Raw genomic sequence first — 22,728 nt, forward strand, 5'->3', positions numbered from 1 at the left:
CGTCTCCTTTATACTTGGGAATTTCCCCGTTCTGAGGGCTACAAAGATCAGTCTGGAAATGCAGCTCTGACTCACCTCTCCACGGATTCAATGAGAGCTCCAATCCTGGGTTGTTCTCACAGCGCCATCTTGAGTCCTCCCCTCAAATTATTCTTATAATTTTAAAGTAATGATGAGGGCCAGGTATGGTGGCTCACTCCTGTAATCCCAGCACTTTGGGAGGCCAAGGGCAGATCATTTGAGGTCAGCAGATTGAGACCAGCCTGGTCAACATGGTGAAACCCCATCTCTACTAAAAGTACAAAAAAATTAGCTGGCCATTGTGGTGCATACCTGTAATACCAGCTGCTAGGGAGGCTGAAGCAGGAGAATCATTTGAACCCAGGAGACAGAGGTTGCAGTGAGCCAAGATCACTCCACTGCACTCCAGCCTAGGCAACGGAATAAGACTCTGTCTCAAACAAATAAAATAAATAAAAAATAAAGTAATGATGAGCATAAGCAACATTTCAACATATTTGGAGCAACTATATTATGATTTGAAAATGTCAGTGATTTATATTAGTGACAAAGTCACAGCTTCTGCCACTATTCTCATGGTTTATTGCCTACATTAATAATCGAAGAAAACAATAAATTTAAGTTAATCATTAGTGAAAAGAAAGACACACTTTTTCCCAAGCATTGTGGCTCACACCTGTAATCCCAACACTTTGGGAGGCCAAGGCAGGAGGATTGCTTGAGGCCAAAAGTTCAAGATCAACTCAGGCAACATAGCAAGACCCTATATTTATTATTTTTTTTTAAGTCTTTTTTTTTCCATTCCAGCTCAAGACCTCCCTGAATTCTAGCAATACAGGGTCAGTGGACCCAGGTTAAAAACATCTGATACAGGTCACCCATTCAATACTCTGACCTCCTGTTCTTTGATATCTTTCACTTCAGCCATTTTTTCCTCCCTTCTATCTTGATTACCACTCACATAGTAATGACCTAGAACTTGTCCTTCCCTAATACTTCATCTCCAAAATCTCTGTTTCATAGACTCACTCTCTAACCTTTTTCCTTCTGGTTCATTTACTATGCAGACATTTTTGCCATAACACCATATAGAAATTCCTGAAAAACCTCCTGTTTTATAAAATTACCCACTAAAGTAACTGAGCTTATGGAGAAAATTCTGGAAGCACACTCAAAATCTATACCAATTTGTAACCAGAACACTACCAAAAGCACAAGGAAACTTGTACAGCCCAGGCAAATAGCACAGAACAACTATAAGATATTTAAAAATACACACACACACACACACACACACACACACACGGAGTTAAAGAGCTGGCTTGCCACTCTGAAATAGTGTAGGTGGAAGTAGAGCTCTAAGCCAGTGAAGCTGGTTCCCCCTCCTGCATCACAGGCACTAATTTTTTTTTTTTTTTTTTTTTTTTTTTGAGACGGAGTTTCGCTCTGTCACCCAGGCTGGAGGGCAATGGCGCAATCTCAGCCCACTGCAAACTCCTGGGTTCAAGTGATTCTCCTGGGTTCAAGTGATTCTCCTGACAGGCACTCATTATTTATTTTATTAAAATATGAAACAGAAAGGGCTCCAGCTGTAGCTTCAACCTAAGATTTTCTTCTTTTCTTGCTGAAGAAAAGAATTCCTTTCTTGTTTAGGAAAAATTGTGTATGAACCAACACACCTTTCACATTACTGTGACATTAGTCCATTTGCCAACTGCATATGATGAAATGATGCTACTGAATCACGTGTTGTACAAGAACAATGTATATAACTCCAACTCCAGCTACTCCAGCCACAGAGACCTTCACACCTTTGACCCTACTGTTTTATTATTCAACACCACCACCATCACCATGTCTCAATTTTCTTCCTTCCTTAAATTAGATTCACTGCTTCAACATCATATAAGCTTACAAACTCTCAGAACTTCAAATTTGCTTGGCAAAAACTCGGCCATCTTTTTACTTCATGCTTATTCCTGAACAGCTTAACATTGCCAGAGAAGATCACAAAGCCATGCTAATAGAACTCACTTCACATAATGGGCAGAAACTTCAAGCTCCTTAACACTGCCAAAAAAAGTCTCTGCTATATTTTCCAAGTAAATTTACTTTCTCACTCTCAGAGACAATTTCACACCTTCTGGGTCCAAATTTCACCTCAACTCTCAACTGATGATCTCACCTCAAACTTCATAGAGACAATAGATGCAGTTAGAGAAGAAAGACGTCATTTTTCTACCTCCCTTTCTATGAACCTACCTATACCTATGCCCATATGCCCCGCCTTTTTTCTTTGTCTTTTTTGAGACAGAGTTTCACTCTTGTTGCCCAGGCTGGAGTGCAAATGGCACAATCGCGGCTTACTGCAACCTCTGCCTCTTGGGTTCAAGCAATTCTCCTGTCTCAGCCTCCCAAGTAGCTAGGATAACAGGCATGCACCACTTCGCTTAGCTAATTTTGTATTTTTAGTAAAGATGGGGTTCTCCATGTTGGTCAGGCTGGTCTCGAACTCCCGACCTCAGGTGACCCACCCACCTCAACCTCCCAAAGTGCTGGCATTACAGGCGTCAATAACCGTGCCCAGCCATGCCTTGCCTTTTGTCTTGCTATAAAGGAGAAGAATCCTCCTTTCATGGGCCAGCCTTTCCACTTGTACCCTGGATCCTATTTCCTTTGCCTCTCAAAGACTTACCTCCTGCAGTATTTTCCCTTTCTCTCCTGGATCATCAATGTCTCCCTCTTTGCAGTATCTCTCTCTATATTTCTCTTGACATGCAGCTATGCTTTTCTCTCACACTTGTTCCCTGCCACCTACCACATCATCTCTTAGTTCCTCTGCACAGCAGAGTTGCCTCAAAAAGTTGTCATTACTCATTGTCTCCATATTCTCACCTCCCATTCACCCTTCAGCATTCTCCAGTCAGGTTTTTATCTCCACGATGGCACCAAACAAGCTCTCAACAAGATTGTCAATGACCTACCTCTTGCCAAGGCTCATAGTCCATACTTTGTTCTTACTTTACTTGACATGTTAGAATCATTTGACATAAGCAGCCACCACCACCTTTTTATTGAAATACATTTTTTGGCCATACATGGTGGCTCATGCCTGTCATACCTGCACTTTGGGAGGCTGAGGCAGGTGAATCACTTGAGCCCAGGAGTTCAAGACCAGCCTAAGCAACATGGTGAAACCCTGTCTCTACAAAAATAAAATAAAATAGCCTGGTGCGGTGGCATGTGCCTATAGTTGCAGCTACTTGGGAGGCTGAGGCCGGGGGATTGCTTGAGCCTGGGAGGTGGAGACTGCAGCGAGCTGGATTGTGTGCCACTTCACTCCAGCCTGGATGATAGAACCCTGTCTCAAAAAAAAGAAAAAGAAATGTGTTTTTCTCTAGACTTTTAAAGCCCCATACTCACCTGGTTTTCTTCTTCCCTCGCTGACATTGTCTTCTCAGTTTTCTTTCTGACTGTTCTCCCCTCCAAGATCTCTAAATAATGAAGTGACCCAGGGTTAGACCCTTGGCTGTCTTTTTATCTACACTCTCCTCTTAGGAGATTGCATTCAGTCTCATTGGGTCAGATGCCTTCTCTAAGCCGGTAGAGTAAATTTATATCTCCAACTCAATCTCTCTAAGTTAGCAATAGCATATCAAACTAGTTATTTGATATCTCCACTCGGATTTCTAAAAGTTATCACCAATTTAATGGAATTATTGATTAATTCTACTAAAAAAAATCTCATGCCCTCCCCATCTCATTAAAGGCATCCCATTTGCCCCGTTGACTGGGGAAGGTAGACTAGGTTCCATCTTTGATTTCTCCTTCCTTCATATCCCACATTTAAATCTAGGTTCATCAACACCTGTGAAAGATGGGAAAACAAATTTTCAAAAAATAAATCTAGGTTTAATGTGAAAAATTTGTCCTGAATCCATCACTTGTCACCATCTCCTCTACTATAACCACAGCCCAAGCCACTGTCATCTCTTCACTGGACCACTGAAACAGGCTCCTGTCTGCTCTTCATTTCCCCAGTTTCTTCATCCTATCCATAGCAGCCAGAGTGGTCTTTTGGAAAGCTGAAATCAGGTCAAGTGACTCCAGCTTTCCAAGTCCTCCAGTGACATTCCATTGCAACCAAAATAAAGTCCAGACTTTATCATCATGCCCTACAAGACTCTGCATTATTTGGCCCCTGTCACACTGACCTTCTGTCTCTCGATCATGGCAAATTCAGTCCCACCATATGACTATTGCACATACTCTTTTTCTACTTATTCTTCCCCAATTCTTCACATGGCTACTCATTTCTCATCATTAAAGCTTCAACCCAAATAGATCCTCTTCTGAGAGGCCTTCCTTGACCTTCCGTCTAAATAGTCCCATCCCCTATTACTCTCTATTATGTTGCCCTATTTTATTTTTGACAGCTTCTTAACAGTATGTCAAATCCTTTTTGTTTATATGTTAATTATCTGTCTCTTTCATTACATTGTACTCTCCTTGAGAGCCAGAGCTCCGTCACCTTGCCTACTTTTGTATCCCCAAAGCCTATCAAAGTGCTGTTGATTAACTGACTAAATAAAAGTACATAGGGCCAGAGTCATTTATTCTCTTCCTACACTTAACTGTAACCAGTCTCTTTAAAGCAAAGAAAAATGAAAAATTGAATAGATTTGTTACAATGAAAACTTTGTTTCTAAGATAACAGTTATCTCTGAGAATAAGTCCATAAAATTCTAAGGAAAAATGTAAAGATTAGTAAATTCTGGCTTGGCATGATGGCTCATGCCTGTAATCTCAGCACTTTGGGAGGCCAAGGTGGGTGGATCATTTGAGGTCAGGAGTTCAAGATCAGCCTGGCCAACATGGTGAAACCCCATCTCTACTAAAAATACAAAAAATTAGTTGGGCATGGTGGCATGTACCTGTAATCTCAGCTACTTGGAAACCTGAGGCAGGAGAATCACTTTAACCTAGGAGGCAGAGGTTGCACTGAGCTGGGATCACACCACTGCACTCTAGCCTGGGCAACAGAGTGAGACTCCATCTCAAAAAAGAAGAAGAAGAAGAAGAAGAAAAGATTACTGAAGTCTTATGCTCTTCATAACTTCAGAATTTCATACAGCATAAATGTTGAGGGTCTCAGTAACATCAGTTCATCTGACTCTGAGGTATACTTCCCTTGCCTTACAGGTGAGACAACAGTTGACATGAAAGACTTAATGGATGCTGTCAGTTACATCAAGGGTGAGTTGCAAGCTATAATGGGAAGATGTTATAAATAGCATCTTAATATTTGCAATTAATGTTGGAGAAGAATATTTCCCATTTATAAGTGTTCAGATATTTTTCATATAACATATGTTCCATTTTTGTGGATACTGGTGAAGTTGAGTAAACAATAACTCATCTATTTATATATCACTGACCACACTAGTCTCCAAAATTTTCCCCTAAAGAGTTCTTCAGGCCAGACACAGTGGCTTATGCCTGTAATCCCAGCACTTTGGGAGGCCAAGGCGGGCAGATCATGAGGTCAAGAGTTCAAGACCAGCCTGGCCAACATGGTGAAACCCTGTCTCTACTAAATATACAAAAAATTAGCCAGGCATGGTGGTGCACACTTGTAATCCCAGCTACTCTGGAGATGAGGCAGGAGAATCACTTGAACCTGGGAGGTGGAGGTTTCAGTGAGCCAAGATTGTGCCATTGCACTCCAGCCTGGGCAACAAGAGTGAAACTCCATCGCCAAAACAATAAAAAGAGTTATTCAAAGTAGTAATCAATATGAAGAGCCACAAAACTTTTCATACCCCTTCCCCACTAACCCCACTCTTAGAAATGTATCCTATGGAAATAGTTTTATTGAATAAAATTAAAAATGTTCTGCCTTAAGGATTTTCATTCTCATAATAGTGAGAAAATTGAAACTGATTAGAAATATCTAACCCTACAGGAATTACTACATAAACCATGGTATGTCAGTTTAATAAGATAATGTGTTAAAATGCTTACTGTAAAGATTATGTGTCAACTTGGAAACATGTTTATGAAGGAATGATTTGTTGGAAAAGCAAAATATAGAATTGTACATATATTAGATTTCTGCATTTCATTTCTTACTCTTTCTAAGGAGAGATGATTGATGTCCAGAACTTAGATAACTTTCTAGCAAGCAAAGGGATTGAACTCACAGAAGAAGAAATGAAGGAGTTGATGCCTCATTTGACATTTAATTTGTTTTATAGTTCTGTTGCCTTCTTAGAAGTGTATTTGTTTTATAGTTCTGTTGCCTTCTTAGAAGTGTATTTTTGGGCTGGGCATGGTGGTGGCTCGTGCCTGTAATCCCAGTACTTTGGGATCCAAGGCGGGTGGATCACCTGAAATCAGGAGTTCAAGACCAGCCAGACCAACACGGTGAGACCCCATCTCTATTAAAAATACAAAAATGTAGCCAGGCATGGTGGCAGGCACTTGTAATCCCAGTTACTCAGGAGGCTGAGGCAGGAGAATTACTTACACCCAGGCGGCAGAGGTAGCAGTGAGCTGCTGAGATCATGCCATTGCACTCCAGCCTGGGCAACAAGAGTGAAACTCTGTCTCAAAAAAAAAGTGTATTTTTGTCATCCTGTACATAACATCCTCAGAAATGATCCTTAACTTCGTAACACCTAGAACATAGCTTCCCAAACTTATGGGAAGGCTGGCATGATATGATGGCACATTCCTGAAGTCCTAGCTAATTGGGAGACTGAGGCAGGGCAATTGCTTGAGCCCAGGAGTTGGAGACTGCAATGAGCCATGATCGAACCAGTGCATTCTAGCCTGGGCAGCAGGGCAAGACCCTGTCTCCAGGGAAAAAAAAAAAAATCAGATTTTTGTTTAAGTATAGGGTAGAGTCTGAGAGTCTGCATTTCTAAGGAGTTCTCAGGTGATGCCAATGATGCTGGTGCATGAACCACCTTTTGTCTATCAGAGACCTAAAAGTTAAAGAAAAGACAAGATACGTTAAGAATGTGCCTGACTTAAATCACGGATACAACCAGTATGCTAAGTTGTGCCTGAGGGTATGATTTCAGCCTGAAAAATATTACAACGAGTGAAACTAGAAAATAAAAATGAGTATGAGGAAGCAATACACAGGGGAAGGAAGGGGAATTTGGGGTTGGTTGATTTGTTTATTAAAATTTTTATTGTTGTTTATTGAGTCTATTTACATGGCTTACTCACTGGCCCTTGTGCTATATAAATACTTTTTTATTTCTACCACTTTCTTTTTTATTCTGATAACCCCAAAAAAAGATGTTCTAAGTGCATTTGAGGATAGCATTTCTTACTATATTGCTTCATTGATGTCAGAGAGTTTCTATACAGCTCTGGACTTGAATTTTTTTTTCAATAAAGACAGGGTTTCACCATGTTGGTCAGGCCAGTCTTGAACTCCAAACCTCAGGTGATCCACCTGCCTTGGCCTCCAAAGTGCTTGGATCACAGGCATGAGCCACCACGCCTGGCCTGGACTTGAATTTAAAAGAGTATATTGATTTATTCATCCAACAAATATTTGTTGGTCACTGAATATGTCAGGCCCTATATGAGGTACTAGGAATACAAGGATGAAGAAAGGAGACATACTTCACTTTCTCTACTAAGCTCAACTGAAAGTAGGAGATGAGACACTGAACCGTTAGGTTTCTCAAATCATGGTGTTATAGCAATAAATTTGAACCTATCAATTGCAAACATATCTCCATTTTCCATTCTCTCTAGTTTTTCATTTCTTCCTATTTGCCTATATTTTCTTCCTCTCCTCTCTTCAGTTGAAGAGATTTTGTTTTTTGTTTTTGAGACAGGGTCTGGCTTTGCCTCCCGGGCTGGAGTGCAGTGGCACGATATCAGCTCCTGGGCTCATCCTTACAACTTTCGTCTTTTGGGTTCAAACTGTCCTCCTACCTCAGCCTCCAAAGTAGCTGGGACTACAGAAACACACCACTACGCCCAGCTAATTTTTGCATTTTTTGTAGAGACAGGGTATCACAATGTTGCCCAGTCTGGTCTCCAACTCCAACTGAAGGCAGATTGCCTTCAGATCAATCTTTACATAGTAATGGTCAGAAGCCTCCATGACTCCTTCCTGTGTTCCCAAAAAAAGTCCAAACTAAACCCACTGCAACACAGATCCCATGTACTTTTCAGCTTTCTCCTCCACTACTTCCAACATGTCATGCTCCAAACCAACTGAACTGCCCACAGTTCCCTCAGAATACCCTAGTCCTTCTTACTTTTGTTCTTTGATTAATACAATCTCCTAGAGCACAGAAAAGATGAACTGCTTTTTAAAAAGTATAGGGTTAGGCATGGTGGCGCATGCCTGTAATCCCAGCACTTTGGGAGGCTGAAGTGGGTAGATTGCTTGAGGCCAAAAATTTGAGACCTGCCTGGCCAACATGGCAAATCCCCATCTCTACTAAAAATATAAAAATTAGTTGGGTATAGTGGCACATGCCTGTGATTCCAGCTACTTGGTAGGATGAGTCACGAGAATTGTTTGGACCCAGAAGGCAGAGGTTGCAGTGAGCCAAGATCGCACCACTGCACTCCAGCCTGGGAGATAGAGCAAGACCTTGCCTCAAAAAAAAAAAGTAGAGATAGGTGTCTCTTTTAAAGATTCATCCCTGCCAAGCACAGTGACTCACACTTGAAATCCCAACACTTTGAGAGGCCAAGGTGTGAGGATTACTTGAAGCCAGGAGTTGAAAACCAGCCTGGGCAACATAGGGAGACCCCCTATCTCTACAAAAAAAAAAAAAAAAATTAATGAGCTGGGTATGATGGCACACACCTGCAGTCCCAGATGCTCAGGAGGCTGAGGTGGAAGGATCACTTGAGCCAGGGAAGTCAAGGCTGCAAAGAGCCATAATCACACCACTGCACTCCAGCCTGAAGGACAGAGCCAGACAGAGTCAAAACAAAATTCATCTTTTTTTTCCATCATATTCACAGGACAGAAAAATGAATCCACATTCCAAAGCAAACCAATGTTTCTAGTTCTTCTAACTCATGGAAGAAATTATAGCCAAATACATTGTTTTTAATAATTTTACAACTTTATGAATTTTTATGTGAATGCTTCTGTATCTGAACCAAAATATTTTACAGGAAATGGAAAGTTTAATGTTAATTCAATAATGGAGGGTCTGAAGAAGTTCAAACGTAAGTGAAATTTTATGATACAATATAAAATTTTAAACTGATGCTATATATTTTTATATGTGTTTTCTTGGTTATAAAAGTAATACATGTTCATTATAGAAATTTTTTTTTTTTTGCTCTGTTGCCCAGGCTGGAGTGCCGTGGCACAATCTCAGCTCTCTGCAACCTCCACCTCCCAGGTTCAAGCAATTCTTCTGCCTCAACCTCCCAAGTAGCTGGGACCACAGGCACATGCCACCATGCCCGGCTAATTATTATATTTTTAGTAGAGATGGGGTTTCACCATATTGGCCAGGCTGGTCTTGAACTCCTGACCTCATGATCTGCCTGCCTTCACATCCCAAAGTGCTGGGATTACAGGCATGAGCCACTACGCCTGGCTAGAAAATTCCTATATTTAGCAAACAAAAAGAAAAAAGGGAAATTTTAATAATTCTTAATTGTCCTCCAATGATAATCCATAATTTTATCACCACAAATTTTTTCCTTATGTGTACATAATTTTGTGCATTTTAATCTATATCCAATGTACTTACATTCCATTTTCTTACTCATATTAAAATCTTACTTGTTTATAAATATAGCTAAGCCAGGCATGGTGGCTCATGCCTGTAATCCCAGCACTTTGGGATCCCAAGGCAGGTGGATCACCTGAGGTCAGGAGTTTGAGACCAGTCTGGCCAAAATAGTGAAACCCCATCTCTACTAAAACTACAAAAATTAATCGGTCACCGTGGTGTGGGCCTGTAGTCCCAGCTACTCAAGAGGCTGAGGCAGGAGAATCACTTGAACCTGGAAGGTGGAAGTTGCAGTGAGCTCAGATTGCACCATTGCACTCCAGCCTGGGAAACAGAAAGAGACTCCATCTCAAAAAATAAATAAATATAGCTAATGATCTAAAGTTCCTTTCTGGATGCCTCTGAAATTTAATACATAATCTCAGCACTTTTTGTTTGTAGGTCCCTTATATTTAATATTTCTAAAATAAGTTTCTTATTGTCAAAATACCATGTTCCATGCTTGCACAGAAAGGATGAATGGGAGATATGAACATTATGCTGTGAAATTGATCAACAGAGGCAAGATAAAACATGTCTCTGCCCTCTTCCCACACACATACAACCTCAATCTTGAATTCATTTTAAAATAATTTTTATTTTTTCTCTGCATCTGCATTTCCCAACAAGTGTGACAAAAAAGAAATTTGGTGTGTCTCTGAAAGCCTGACTGTGTTTCAAAAAGGAGGATGTGGCCAGGCATGGTCGCTAATGTCTGTAATCCCAGCCCTTTGGTAGGCCAAAGCGGCCAGATTGCTTGATGCCAGGAATTGGAGAGCAGCCTGGGCAACATGGCAAAACCCCATCTCTACACAAAAATACAAAAATTAGCTATGTATGGTGGCATACACTTGTAGTTCCAGCTACACAGGAGGCTGAGGTTGGAGGATCACTTGAGCCCAGGAGGTTGAGGCTGCAGTGAACTATGATTGCACCACCGCACTTCAGCCTGGGTGACAAAGCAAGACCTTTTCTCTAAAAAGAAAAAAAAAAAGGGAGGCTGTAAGAATAATTTAAGGTATGTTATGCAGGTATCCACAAAATGAATTTTGATAGAAGATAAATTTAAATTCTGGGTACCTATGCCTAACATTTCCAAATTAGTCCTGTTGTATTTGATTTGTAAAAGAAAAATATATATACCTTTTAATAAGTCCAGTCTATCCCATCTATTGCTGCTTTTGTTGGTGGTGCCAGAAAACTTTAAGGAACGTTGACTTGGTGGTTTTTATCCCAGCATTTAAAATCATGCTGCTAACTGGAGATACTGGAAACAACCTCCCATGACCATGTATAAGTTCTGTGTTCATCAATAAGTATTTTTGAGCACCCAGACACTGTTCAAGAAAGTTTAGTAATTAGCAGAAGATAAAGCAAGGTTCCCACTCTCACAAAAGTTAATTTTTACCTCTAATCTGGGAAATCTGATAGAGATTCTAGTCTCCTGCTTTTAGATAATCGAAGTTTCAGGGAGGGAAGGGGGAAAAAAAAGACAATTGAAGTTTCACTAACCAAAGCAGCTGTATCAAGGTCATTCTTAAGATAATCCCTCCTATCTGGGCACCTCAGAACAAACAGTTCTGTTAAACTAACAACCCCAGGTAACATAGGTGAGTCATCCATATCAGAATTGTCTGTTAACCATGTATAATAAAGCCATGAAGGCACAACACTACAGATCTCTTTGCTTACTTTTCTATTATTCTTCTTTCTCCTCTTCCACTTCTTTTTTCCTTTTATTATCTTCTCCATTTCTCTAAAAATATATTTTTGCTTTTGCTCCAGCTTCCCCTTGTTTTTCTAATGTTATTCTTCCTTTTTCTTCCAGTCTCTCTATCAAACATATGCATTCCACATGGCTACCCAGCTCACCCACATGCTTTCTTCACTTCATAAACCCCAATCCACCTGCTGCCACTGCAATATTTTTTATTATGTGAAGTCTCCAGGGCCTTAAAGAAAATTTAGATGTTTTAAAGTACGTTTCATATTTTTAGAAATTTCAAATACTGGTTTCTATTTCAAAGATTCACATAGTAATACTCCATTTTCACTTATAAAGTTTTTTGGCTGAGTACAGTGGTTCACGCCTGTAATCCCAGCACTGTGGGAGGCTGAGGTGGGTGGATCACAAGGTCAAAAGTTCGAGACCAGCCTGACCAACATGGTGAAAACCCGTCTCTACTAAAAATTTGAAAATTAGTTGGGCCTGGTGGCACGCACCTGTGGTCCCAGCTACCTGGGAGGTTGAGGCAGAAGAATCACTTAAACCCAGGAGGCGGAGATTGCAGTGAGCTGAGATCAAGCTACTGCACTCCAGCCTGGGCAACAAAGCAAGTCTCCATCTCAAAAAAGAAAAAAAAGTTTTATACATATGTATTAAGGAACAAATTTTATTTCTTAATGCCATCTTGACACATTTGCCTTCAAATGTACTATTATGATTTAAGTCTTCACACCCCAATTTCAGATAATTAGACATAGACATAAGGGCAATGTCATTTTTCACACTTAAATATCTTTTTCTCCAATTTCCATTTCACCATTTCTACTTTCTTTTTTTTTGCTGTCATAATCAAGTGTCATTTATTTCTACTTTCTAAAGAACAAAGGTGAATTTCAGCTACCTAAGAATGATAACATGAAAATAACAATCATATATTAACAACTTCAAGGCCTGTTAAAATTTCTGTTATTTGGTGGTGAACATTCAGAGCTCCACTCTGGCCTTCAGAGGCACTTGGGTTGTAAGGTACCACATGAGAATTTCTAAAACTGTACTTACTAGGGGCACAGAGAAAATCTAACATACATGTAGGGGAAAAAAAGTTACTGTATAAAAATAAAGTCTGCTTCTTGTCATCTTCTAAGTCACATTCTCAACCAGAATGTTGTCACATGCAATATCTGAGAATGGCATAGGGTGCCTCTTGCAAATTAATATCCAGGAAGGGAGAAGAGCCAAGCAATAGGGAGAGAGAGAGTGACAGATCAGAGGCAGAGAACGAAAAGGTGCTTCACAGGTGTAGATTTTTCTTAATTCTACAGAATTAAGAAAATTAATTTTAATTTTTATTAATTAAGAAAACATAATGTGTGTTATATTGGAGTTAATCCTTTCCCCATAGGAGAAATATTTCTTCTTTATATGTACTGCTTTCTGCATTGCATATCACCTTATATAGCCTCTATAACCTAAAGGTATCGCCAAACATTTTCCATGTTTCCATGTTTTCATAATCTGCCACGGACCTTTTTTGATATTAAAATAATACATTATTGGTTTATCTGGCCAGGCCAAACCAAACCAAGTATAGGAAACTGAGTTATTATATCCACACTTTTCTTCTGAGAATTAATCTCCTCATGCTTAGAAAACAAAACTACTCCACATTTTGAGAGGAAAGAAAAGAAAAAGAGTTAAATCTGTACTTAATAGTTGCTTGTTCTGGCCATGGAAAGGGGTGGGGTAAAGGAAGATTTTGCAGTGAGTTAATTATGATATATATTATACCCACATATTTCATAGGATAATTCACTAGAAAGAAATATCTATATCATTAAAAGGTAACTAATTAGTCAATACCTTCCTAAACAAAGCATTAATGAAAATGAAATGGATAAGAGAGGCCGGGCGCAGTGGCTCATGCCTGTAATCCCAGCACTTTGGGAGGCCAAGGCAGGCAGATCACAAGGTCAGGAGTTCAAGACCAGCCTGGCCAACATGGTGAAACCCCATCTCTACTAAAAATACAAAAAAATTTGCCGGCATGGTGGCACATCCCTGTAGTCCCAGCTACTCAGGAAGCTAAGGCAGAAGAATCACCTGAACCCAGGAGGCAGAGGTTGCAGTGAGCTGAGATCATGCCAACTGCACTCCAGCCTGGGCAACAGAGTAAGACCCTTTCTCAAAAAAAAAAAAATGGGTAAGAGATCATCTTCCTCCTCAATCAACAGATTTTCAAAGTCATTTCACTTCTTTACATCCTAAAAGATGATAAATGAATAGTCTTAATTTCGATGCTGACTGAATTAGTGCTTTTCAGTTTTTGCTTTTGGAGTGTAATGCATTAAGGCACCAAAAGAAACAATATGAATGAAGATGGATATCCCATATATCTTTGACATTTTCTTAATTTTTTCACTCACTTGGGGAAAAAAATAAGACAAATTATGCCCTCCTATTCTACTTTCCATAACATCAGAAATTTATGTAATTTTGATTCTTAATCTTTTATTTAAGCAAAAGGAATAGCGACTCTACCTAAGTTGAAAACTGCAAATGACATGAAAGGTGAGTGTGAAACCTGATGTGAAGCCATTGTAAAGATGGGGCTTAATACTTTGACGTACATTTTTTAATCCCATGGTTACTTTCCCTATTTGTCTTGTCAGTTTCTGTACTCCATCTACTTGTCCATAAGGTGAATGAACACCATTATCTCTCCAACTGTCTTTCTAAGTTCCCATGCCTTTATAGTCCACACCACACTGAATCACATGTGATTCTCACATATTTATATTCTTTTCTAATGCTCCATTTGTGATTTTTTTTAACTTCTAAGAACACTGTAACCTACCTGGTATCACAGTGTAATTTACAAAGCAGGTATTTCTGACTCCGCCATTAAAGAAATTAATTCAGTTAATTGGGCTTTAGTGTCCTTAGCAGTAAAATAAAATAGGTGAGGACCTGGAGCACTGACTCACACCTGTAATCCTAGAGCCTTGGGAGGCCAAGGCAGGAAGATCACTTGAAGCCAGGAGTATGAGTCCAGCCTGGCAACTCAGCAAGACTCCCTCTCTACAAAAATTTTAAAATTAATCAGATGTGGTGGCACTTGCCTACTATAGTCCTAGCTACTCAGGAAGCTGAGTGGGAGGATTTCTTGAGCCTAGGAATTGGAGGCTGCATGAGCCATCACTGCACCACTGCACTTCAGCCTGAGCGACAGAGCAAGAACCTGTCTCTTTCAAAAAATGCAGTAGGCTGAATTCAGTTGATGATCTATTATCTTTCAGCTTTAAAATTCCAAGACCAACAAAAGGACATTTAAAATTCCAGGTCTAACTTCTGTGGTTGAAAGGGCACTATCAATAAAGTAAAAAGACAACCCACAGAATAGGAAAAAATATTTGTAAATGGTATAATTGATAAGGATCTAGTCTCCAAAATATATAAAGAATGCTGTAACACAACAATAGGGCTGGGCACAGTAGCTCCTGCCTGTAATCCCAGCATTTTGGGAGGCCAAGGAGATTGGTGGGGGCCAGGATTTCAAGGCCAGCTTGAGCAATATAGTGAAACCTCATCTCTACCAAAAATACAAAAAATTAGTTGGGCATGGTAGCCCGCACCTTGTAGTCCCAGCTACTGGGGAGGCTGAGGTGGAAGAATCACTTGAGCCCAGGAGATTGAGGCTGCAGTGAACCATGATCCTGCTACTGCACTCAACCCTGGGCAACATAGTGAGTGAGACCTCACCTCAAAAAAGAAAAATCGCTTTTAATATAGTAGGCTCTTGGTAAATAACTATTGAATTAATTTATAAATTAAGCCTTACCTTTCTTTCCCTGTGTGTTCCTGGCCAGAATGATAGGCAGTGTACTAAGTTTAAAAATACTAGGTTAAAGTCAAATTATGCTCATAATGAACAATTCTAGAGGTTTCCTATTCCCATTCTGGGAATGTAGGCCCAACTACATAACTAGCTAAGCCTTGGGTGCCAGAGATATCTGTGCTTAGCCATGATAGACTAAAGACACTCCTAACTCCTATGCTAGAGAATTTACAATGCCATGAGACACATCAGATCATACATACCTTGGTTTCTACTTAAAACAGTCTTCTGTAATTGCTCTTTTGAAATCACTTTTCCCAATAATAGCAAAGATTACAAGCCTATGAGAGGTTTTTTGCCTCTCTTTCTAGGCTTAAACAATTAATGAAATGATTCTTAATCACCATGCAGTGAAAGCAGCTGAGTGAAATATTTTAACTGAACAACCTTCAATTGACTGATGAAGACTTTTTTTTTTTTTTGAGATGGAGTCTGTCACCCAGGCTGGAGTGCAGTGGCGCAATCTCAGCTCACTTCAACCTCTGCCTCCTGAGTTCAAATGATTCTCCTGCTTCAGCCCCCCAAGTAGCTGGGATTACAGGTGTGCGCCAACATGCACAGCCAATTTTTGTATTTTTAGTAGAGACAGGGTTTCATCATGTTGGCCAGGCTGGTCTTGAACTCCTGATTTCAAGTGATCTGCCTGCCTCAGCCTCCCAAAGTGCTGGGATTACAAGCTTGAGCCACCACTCCCAGCCTGATGATGATATTAACATGAAAATATGTTAATATAGAAATTGAAAGAAAAATTATTCCCCTTCCTTGAAATCCCAACAATGTCAAAATGTTCAGATTTTATAAATCACACCCTCATATACACCAAGGGTGCTGAAAGAACCACATTGAAAACATGCTTGCTGTCAGGTTGGAAGTAGCTCCTGGGTCATTCTCTCCCTGGGCCTGAGCCTGAGCAGTGAATGAGGTCACAGTTGTGTGATGGAACAAACCCTTTACTGGATTCCTGATCTGATTGAAGCCCAGAAGTGGTAAGTAGCACGGCTTAAAAGTAGGTAAATATCAGGATTTTATAGGATTCTATGCTAAGTCTTTTTTTAAAAAAAAAATCTATAATCTATGAGAAACGAAGGTTTTTTTTAAAGTAATGATTATTTTGAGGCATGGGGATGATGTCACAGCGTCTTTCAAGTGCCTGAATTGTTGAGCCTCTCTGGAGTTGCCAGCTCTGTGGTAGGTTTTCAGATTTTGAGGACTTGTAATTGAGTTGTTTAGAAACAAATGCTTTCTGGGCTCTGAGGTGAAGACCTGGGAAAATGGATCAAATTCTAACCAAACATTCAGAGATTTTTTTCCTCGTGATTGAATAGTATTCGATTGTCCATTATTCCTAAGTCAGCAACCTAGTTTTCTTGTCAGTGAACTGTCAAATACACTCCACATTTTGAAAAGATAGTTGGAAAGAAAAGAGCAACAAAGGGGGAAGCCCTACCACCCCAGCTTCTGGTCCATAAATAAGCCCTGTTTATCAGACTATGCCAAGTGGAAATGGAGGACTAGGGAGGCAGCGGTGATTAACGAGTTCATTCCGGAGTCTAGGGTAGCAGAACTACATTGTATCCCACCCCCATTCCTACTGTTAACCAAGACCAGTTGGGCTCTTCCTCCCTGAATCCGCCGAGGTCGCACGCATGGAGGCCTCCGCCACCGCCGCTGCCGCTCCGATGTGCTACGTCGTCTCCCACCTGCTTGCTGCCCTCGGAGGCAACCCCTCCCCCAGCGCCAAGGACAAGAGGATCCTGGACAGCGTAGGCATCAAGGCGGACGACGACCAGCTCAACAAGGTTATCAGTGAGCTGAATGGAAAAAGCATCGAAGATGTCATTGCCCAGGGTATTGGCAAGCTTGCCAGTGTACCTGCCGGTGGGGCTGTGGCTGTCTCTGCTGCCCCAGGCTCTGCAGCTCCTGCTGCTGGTTCCACCCCCGATGCAGCAGAGGAGAAGATGAGGAGGAGTGTCCAAAGAGTCAGAGGATGACACGGGATTTGACCTCTTTGTTTAAACTCCTGCTCCCCTCCAAATAAAGCCTTTTTACACATCTAAAAAACAACAACAAACAAAAAAACAGTTGGTTCCCAAGAAGTGACAGAACAGGGATGGGTCTCCCAAAAAGAAGCCCTGGGAAAATCTACTTATTACTAGGCAGGCATCTAAGATGTAAACAAGTAGGCAAATACTTTAGAAATGCTGTATTATTTTATTCTTTGTCAATTATGACTTGAAATATTCTACTGATTTCATAATAAAATAGTGTCTTTAAATAACTTTTTCCATATATTTCCAGAATGCTCATTATCTTTGTCACATGGCACCATTTTTATTATTTAATGTATACATATTTAACAGATATATACATTGTGAAATAATCACCACGACCAATCTAATTAATACATCAATCACTTCACATAGTTTTTTTCACATAGTTACCTATGGTCACGATGCTGTTTGTTAGATCTTCAGAATCCATCTTCAAACTTTGTATCACTGACCAACATCTCCCCATATCTCCTTCCTCAACCACCATTCTACTCTCTGCTTCTATGAGGTTGACTATTTTAGATTACACATATTAGTTAGATCATATAGCATTGGTCTTTTTGTGTCCAGTTTATTTTGCTTAGCATTTAATTTTACATAGGATCAGAGTGACACTAATTGAAAGGGGAACAGTGACAAGCAACTTTGCTTGGAAATCTGGGAACAACAAAGGGGCCTTTCCACATTGCCTTCCAACTTTATACACACCTCTAACTTGAGTTTGCATGTATTACCATTCCTTGAGGTCCTGGACTTTTCAAACTCCAGGCTTTGAGCTGAAAAGTTGCAAAAGAATGTAAAAAATTAATCTGTAAACTAATTTCTTAATTGTATATTCTGAATTCCAGACCGAGTCACTGGCCACATGGCAGTTTCAGAAATTAAATCAAAACTTAAGCTGAATCCTTTAACAAAAGTACCCATCTCCCACAGTAAAAGGTAGGTAATGAATGTATTAAGGGTGATAAATGTATTATGATAAAGAATTATTAGTGTTACCACTCTTAGAATTTTGTCTAGCAGGTGTTCCAGTCTTTACTGGGAAGCTCCTAAAAATATATCATTATTAAGATTATTAATATATTAAATACTCATAAAGATTATGATGAAACAATTAAAATACTCTAAGTATTTATTATATAAATTTAGTTATAAAACAAAACATTGGAATTGAAGAGAAATTTTTTTTATGGAAAGAAAAAGATACACATCCTTTTTGATTGGAAGAGCAGAATTCTCCCTCCTGTCCTCTCAAAGGAGAAGCAGTTTTTATGTTAGGATACAGAATACCCTAAGGGGCTCAAGGAGTTATCAGTTATGCCTTGAGATATTTTGAGTGTCAGTTTAAAGAAGAAAAAAGTTGGAAGATCATAAAGAAGACCTAAACCCATAAGCAAGTTAAACTATAGATAGAAAAAGGGTCTGTATTCCAAATGTAGCTAGTAAATGAAAGCTGGTAAATTAGCCATGACTGACCCTGGGCTAAAATTGGGAAGGGAGATTTGCCTTAACATTAACAATAGCTTTTTCTCAATCACCTAACATTTACTTTCTATTTTGAGTGTATCTTTCTTAATGTTATTGACTATGCAAGCTATCTTTTGAGGAAGTGAGTTCCTTGTCACTGAAAGTAGTTAAGCAAAAACTAGGCAATACTACATATAATGGGAATTCCTCCAGTAGATGAGAGGCTGGATTGGGTTCCTTCCAAATGCAAGGTTCTTCAGTCATTTGAAACTTTATAAAATTAAGTATTTCTCTAATGTTTGATCCAAGGTAAGGTTTGATATTGTTCCAAGAGTGCCTTTTTAAAGACAGGTAATAAGAACTTTACATTGCCTGGCCAGGCATGGTGGCTCACATCTAATCCCAGCACTTTGGGAGGCCAAGGCGGGTGGATCACTTGAGCCCAGGAATTTGAGACCAGCCTCTACCAAAAAAAGATACAATATTAGCTGGGTGTGGTGGTGCCCACCTGTAGTCCCAGCTACTCAGGAGTCTGAGGTGGGAGGATTGCTTGAGCCCAGGAGGCGGAGGTTGGGGTGAGCTGAGATTGCACCACTGAACTTCAGCCTGGGTAATAGAGCAAGACCCTGTCTCAAAAAATAAAAAAACTTTACACTGCCTTGAATTCTACTTTTCTCTTTCTTGAGAATATAATATTTCTCCATCTACTGCATCTTTTATATCATGCAAAAGAAATTTGTTTATATTTAGAAATACAGATGGTCTCCAACTTAATGGTTCAACTTACCATTTTTGCTTTTTGCTTTTGTTTTTTTTCTTTTGAGACAGAGTCTCACTCTGTTGCCCAGGCTGGAGTGCAGTAGCACAATCTCGGCTCACTGCAACCTCTGCCTCCCAGGTTCAAGCGATTTATCCTGCCTCAGCCTCCTGAGTAGCTGGGACTACAGGTGCACGCCACTACACCCAGCTAATTTTTATTTTATTTTTAGTAGAGACAAGGTTTCACCATGTTGGCCAGGCTGGTCTCAAACTCCTGACCTCGTAATCTGCCTGCCTTGGCCTCCCAAAGTGCTGGAATTGCAGGAGTGAGCCACTGAGCCCATTTTTTGACTTTTACAAAAGTAATATGCATCCAGTAGAAACTCTCCTTCAAATACATACAATCATTCTGTTTTTCACTTTCAGTACAGTAGTCAATTACACCACTTTATTATAAAATAGAGGTATTCAACACTTTATTACAAAATAGGCTTTGTGCTAGGTGATTCTTCCCATCTGTAGGCTAATGTAAGTGTTCTGAGCACATTTAAGGTAGGCTCGGCTAAGCTATGTAGGTTAGGTAAATAAAATGCATTTTCAGTTTACAGTATTTTCAACTCACGATAGGTTTATAAGGTTGTAACCCCATCATGAATCAAGGAACATCTTTACAATAAATATAAAATAACCTATTTGAGTAAGGGCAAACCTGAGCTTCAGAAATTACAAGCTGGACACAGTGGCACACACTTGTAATCCCAACACTTTGGGAGGTAGAGGGGGGAGGAACACTTGAGCCTGACAGTTCAAGACCAGCCTAAGCAACATAAGGAGACCTCATCTCTAGAAAAAATAAAAAATTAGGCTGGGCACGGTGGCTCATGCCTGTAATCCCAGCCCTTAAAGAGGCCGAGGTGGACAGGTCAAGAAATCAAGACCATCCTGGCTAACGTGGTGAAACCTGGTCTCTACTAAAAAAAAAAAAAAAAAAAAAAAAAAAAAAAATAGCCTAGTGTGGTGGCATGCACCCGTAGTCCCAGCTACTCAGGAGGCCGAGGCAGGAGAATCGCTTGGCGGAGGTTGCAGTGAGCCAAGATTGTGCCACTGCACTCCAGCCTGGGCAACAGAGCGAGACTCCATCTCAAAAAAATGAATAAATTAGCTGGGCATGTTAACATACACCTACGGTTCCAATTACTCGGGAGGCTGAGATGAGCCTGGGTGGTCAAGGCTGCAGTGAGCCACGATCACACCACTGCCCTCCAGCCTGGACCACAGAGGGAGGCTTTGTCTTGAAAGAATGAGAGAAAGAAAAAGCAAAGAAATTCAAGTAGGTTAGAAGAGGAAGCACCTGAAGAAGAAGTCAATGTTAGTAAAAGATGAGTGCATAAGACAAGTTAGATAAAATTCCACTTTCAAAAGTTAAGAACAGTTTTGATACTATCACCTCCCTTTCTCCCAGTCCCCTCTTTGAAAATTAGTTGAATCTAATAAGTACTTTAGGGGTTACTAAATTAATCAACCATAATAATTTTTTGTTTAACTATAATGTTTAGTAATTCTTCTAGTTTTACTTTTTAAACTGCTTCTTATAAAGCCACAAAACTGTGAGAGTTCATACTTTTTAAACTTTTAGTTCTACAAGTATCAAAACTAAAGACACTTTAAATACATTTATAAAGTTGGTCATTATTAAATTTTGCAGTTAAATTATATTTATTTAAATGTAATTAAAGTTTATTTAACAATATTATAAGCAAACCCAGTTTTGCATGACGTATTTTTGTGTTCTTAAACTAAAAAACTACTTTAGATCTGTACAAAGTATCTTGAAAGTATTAATATGTTTCTGCCTTTTCCAGATTTTACTTTCCTGAGTAAGTGAAAGGTCACCCAGGGTTTCACACTTTTCAGAAGTATTCTCTATATTTCTCTCTCTCTTACACGCACATACATATGCTAGTAAAAATACAATTTGACATTTGTAAAATAGTTATAAAAGTTTAAAAAAAAAAAGTTGTAAGGCCAGACTCAGTGGCTCATATCTGTAATCCCAGCACTTTGGGAGGCCGAGGCAGGTGGATCATTTGAGGTTGGGAGTTCAAGACCAGCCTGGCTAACACTGTGAAACCCCATCTCTACTAAAAATACAAAATTAGCTGGGCACAGTAGCAGGCGCCTGTAATCCCAGCTACTCAGGATCCTGAGGCAGGAGAATCGCTTGAACCCAGGAGGTGGAGGTTGCAATGAGCTGAGATCCTGCCACTTGCACTCCAGCCTGGGCCACAGTGTGAGACCCCATCTCAAAAAAAAAAATTGTAAAATAGTCATAGATGGAAAAGTTTCTCTATAAGGGTATTCAACACAACAGTGTTTATACTGGTTTAAAATTTGAAACTCAAGGCTGAGAGTTGGAGCCAGAAAAGAAAATTGAAACAACTTCTATTTCTAACAACGAGAATAATGTAAAGCAATATGGCCTTGATTTTTGGAATCAGACAAATCTAGGTTTGAATCTCAGATCTTCCATTTACTATCTGTATAGCCTGGGACAAATTATTTAATTGCTCTGAGCTTCGGTTTCCTATTTTGTAAAATGGGGGAAATCATAACTGCTATTTTTTTTTTTTTTGAGACAGGGTCTCGCTCTGTTACCCAGGCTGGAGTGTAGTGGTGCAGTCATGACTCATTGCAGCCTCGACCTCCCAGGCACAAGCAATCCTCCCACCTCAGCCTCCTGAGTGGCTAGGACTACAAGCCTGTGCCACCACGCTGGCTAATTTTTTTTTTTTTTTTTTTTGTAGAGACAGGGTCTTGCTATGTTGCCCAAGCTGGTCTTGAACCCCTGGGCTCAAGTGATCCTCTTGCCTTGATCTCTCACACAGCAAGGATTATGGGTATGAGCTGCCATGGCTGGCCTGAAATTATAATTTTTTAAGGGAGGGGTGATGGGCAAGTTTAGGGCAGAGGTGGATCTCAGTGGCCAACATTTTCTCACTGTTCATCCTGTAGCTATTGGCTATCCTAAAT

General features: G+C 40.0%; 1 protein-coding gene, 1 non-coding gene and 1 pseudogene across 32 annotated transcripts in view; all 3 read left to right on the top strand.

Moving 5' to 3' along the window:
* EFCAB3 (EF-hand calcium binding domain 3) overlaps positions 1–22,728 on the top strand; it is a 466,563-nt gene that overhangs the window by 411,614 nt on the left and 32,221 nt on the right. For 28 of the 31 annotated variants that reach the window (XM_078373421.1, XM_078373428.1, XM_078373429.1 and 25 more), the window contains 4 exons: positions 5,224–5,277; positions 9,190–9,243; positions 14,044–14,094; positions 18,321–18,411. In XM_078373421.1, the coding sequence (XP_078229547.1) occupies positions 5,224–5,277; positions 9,190–9,243; positions 14,044–14,094; positions 18,321–18,411 (250 nt within the window). The other 3 variants (XM_035300329.3, XM_078373451.1, XM_078373450.1) reach the window with 3 other exon arrangements.
* On the top strand, positions 16,619–18,314 carry LOC108591758 (large ribosomal subunit protein P2 pseudogene; annotated as a pseudogene).
* Positions 18,463–18,523, top strand: LOC118154325 (U7 small nuclear RNA). Its single transcript, XR_004744195.1, has one exon. It is a non-coding gene; the product is annotated as a U7 small nuclear RNA (small nuclear RNA).

Source organism: Callithrix jacchus, chromosome 5 (assembly GCF_049354715.1).
Source record: "Callithrix jacchus isolate 240 chromosome 5, calJac240_pri, whole genome shotgun sequence".
Lineage (NCBI taxonomy): Eukaryota > Metazoa > Chordata > Mammalia > Primates > Cebidae > Callithrix > Callithrix jacchus.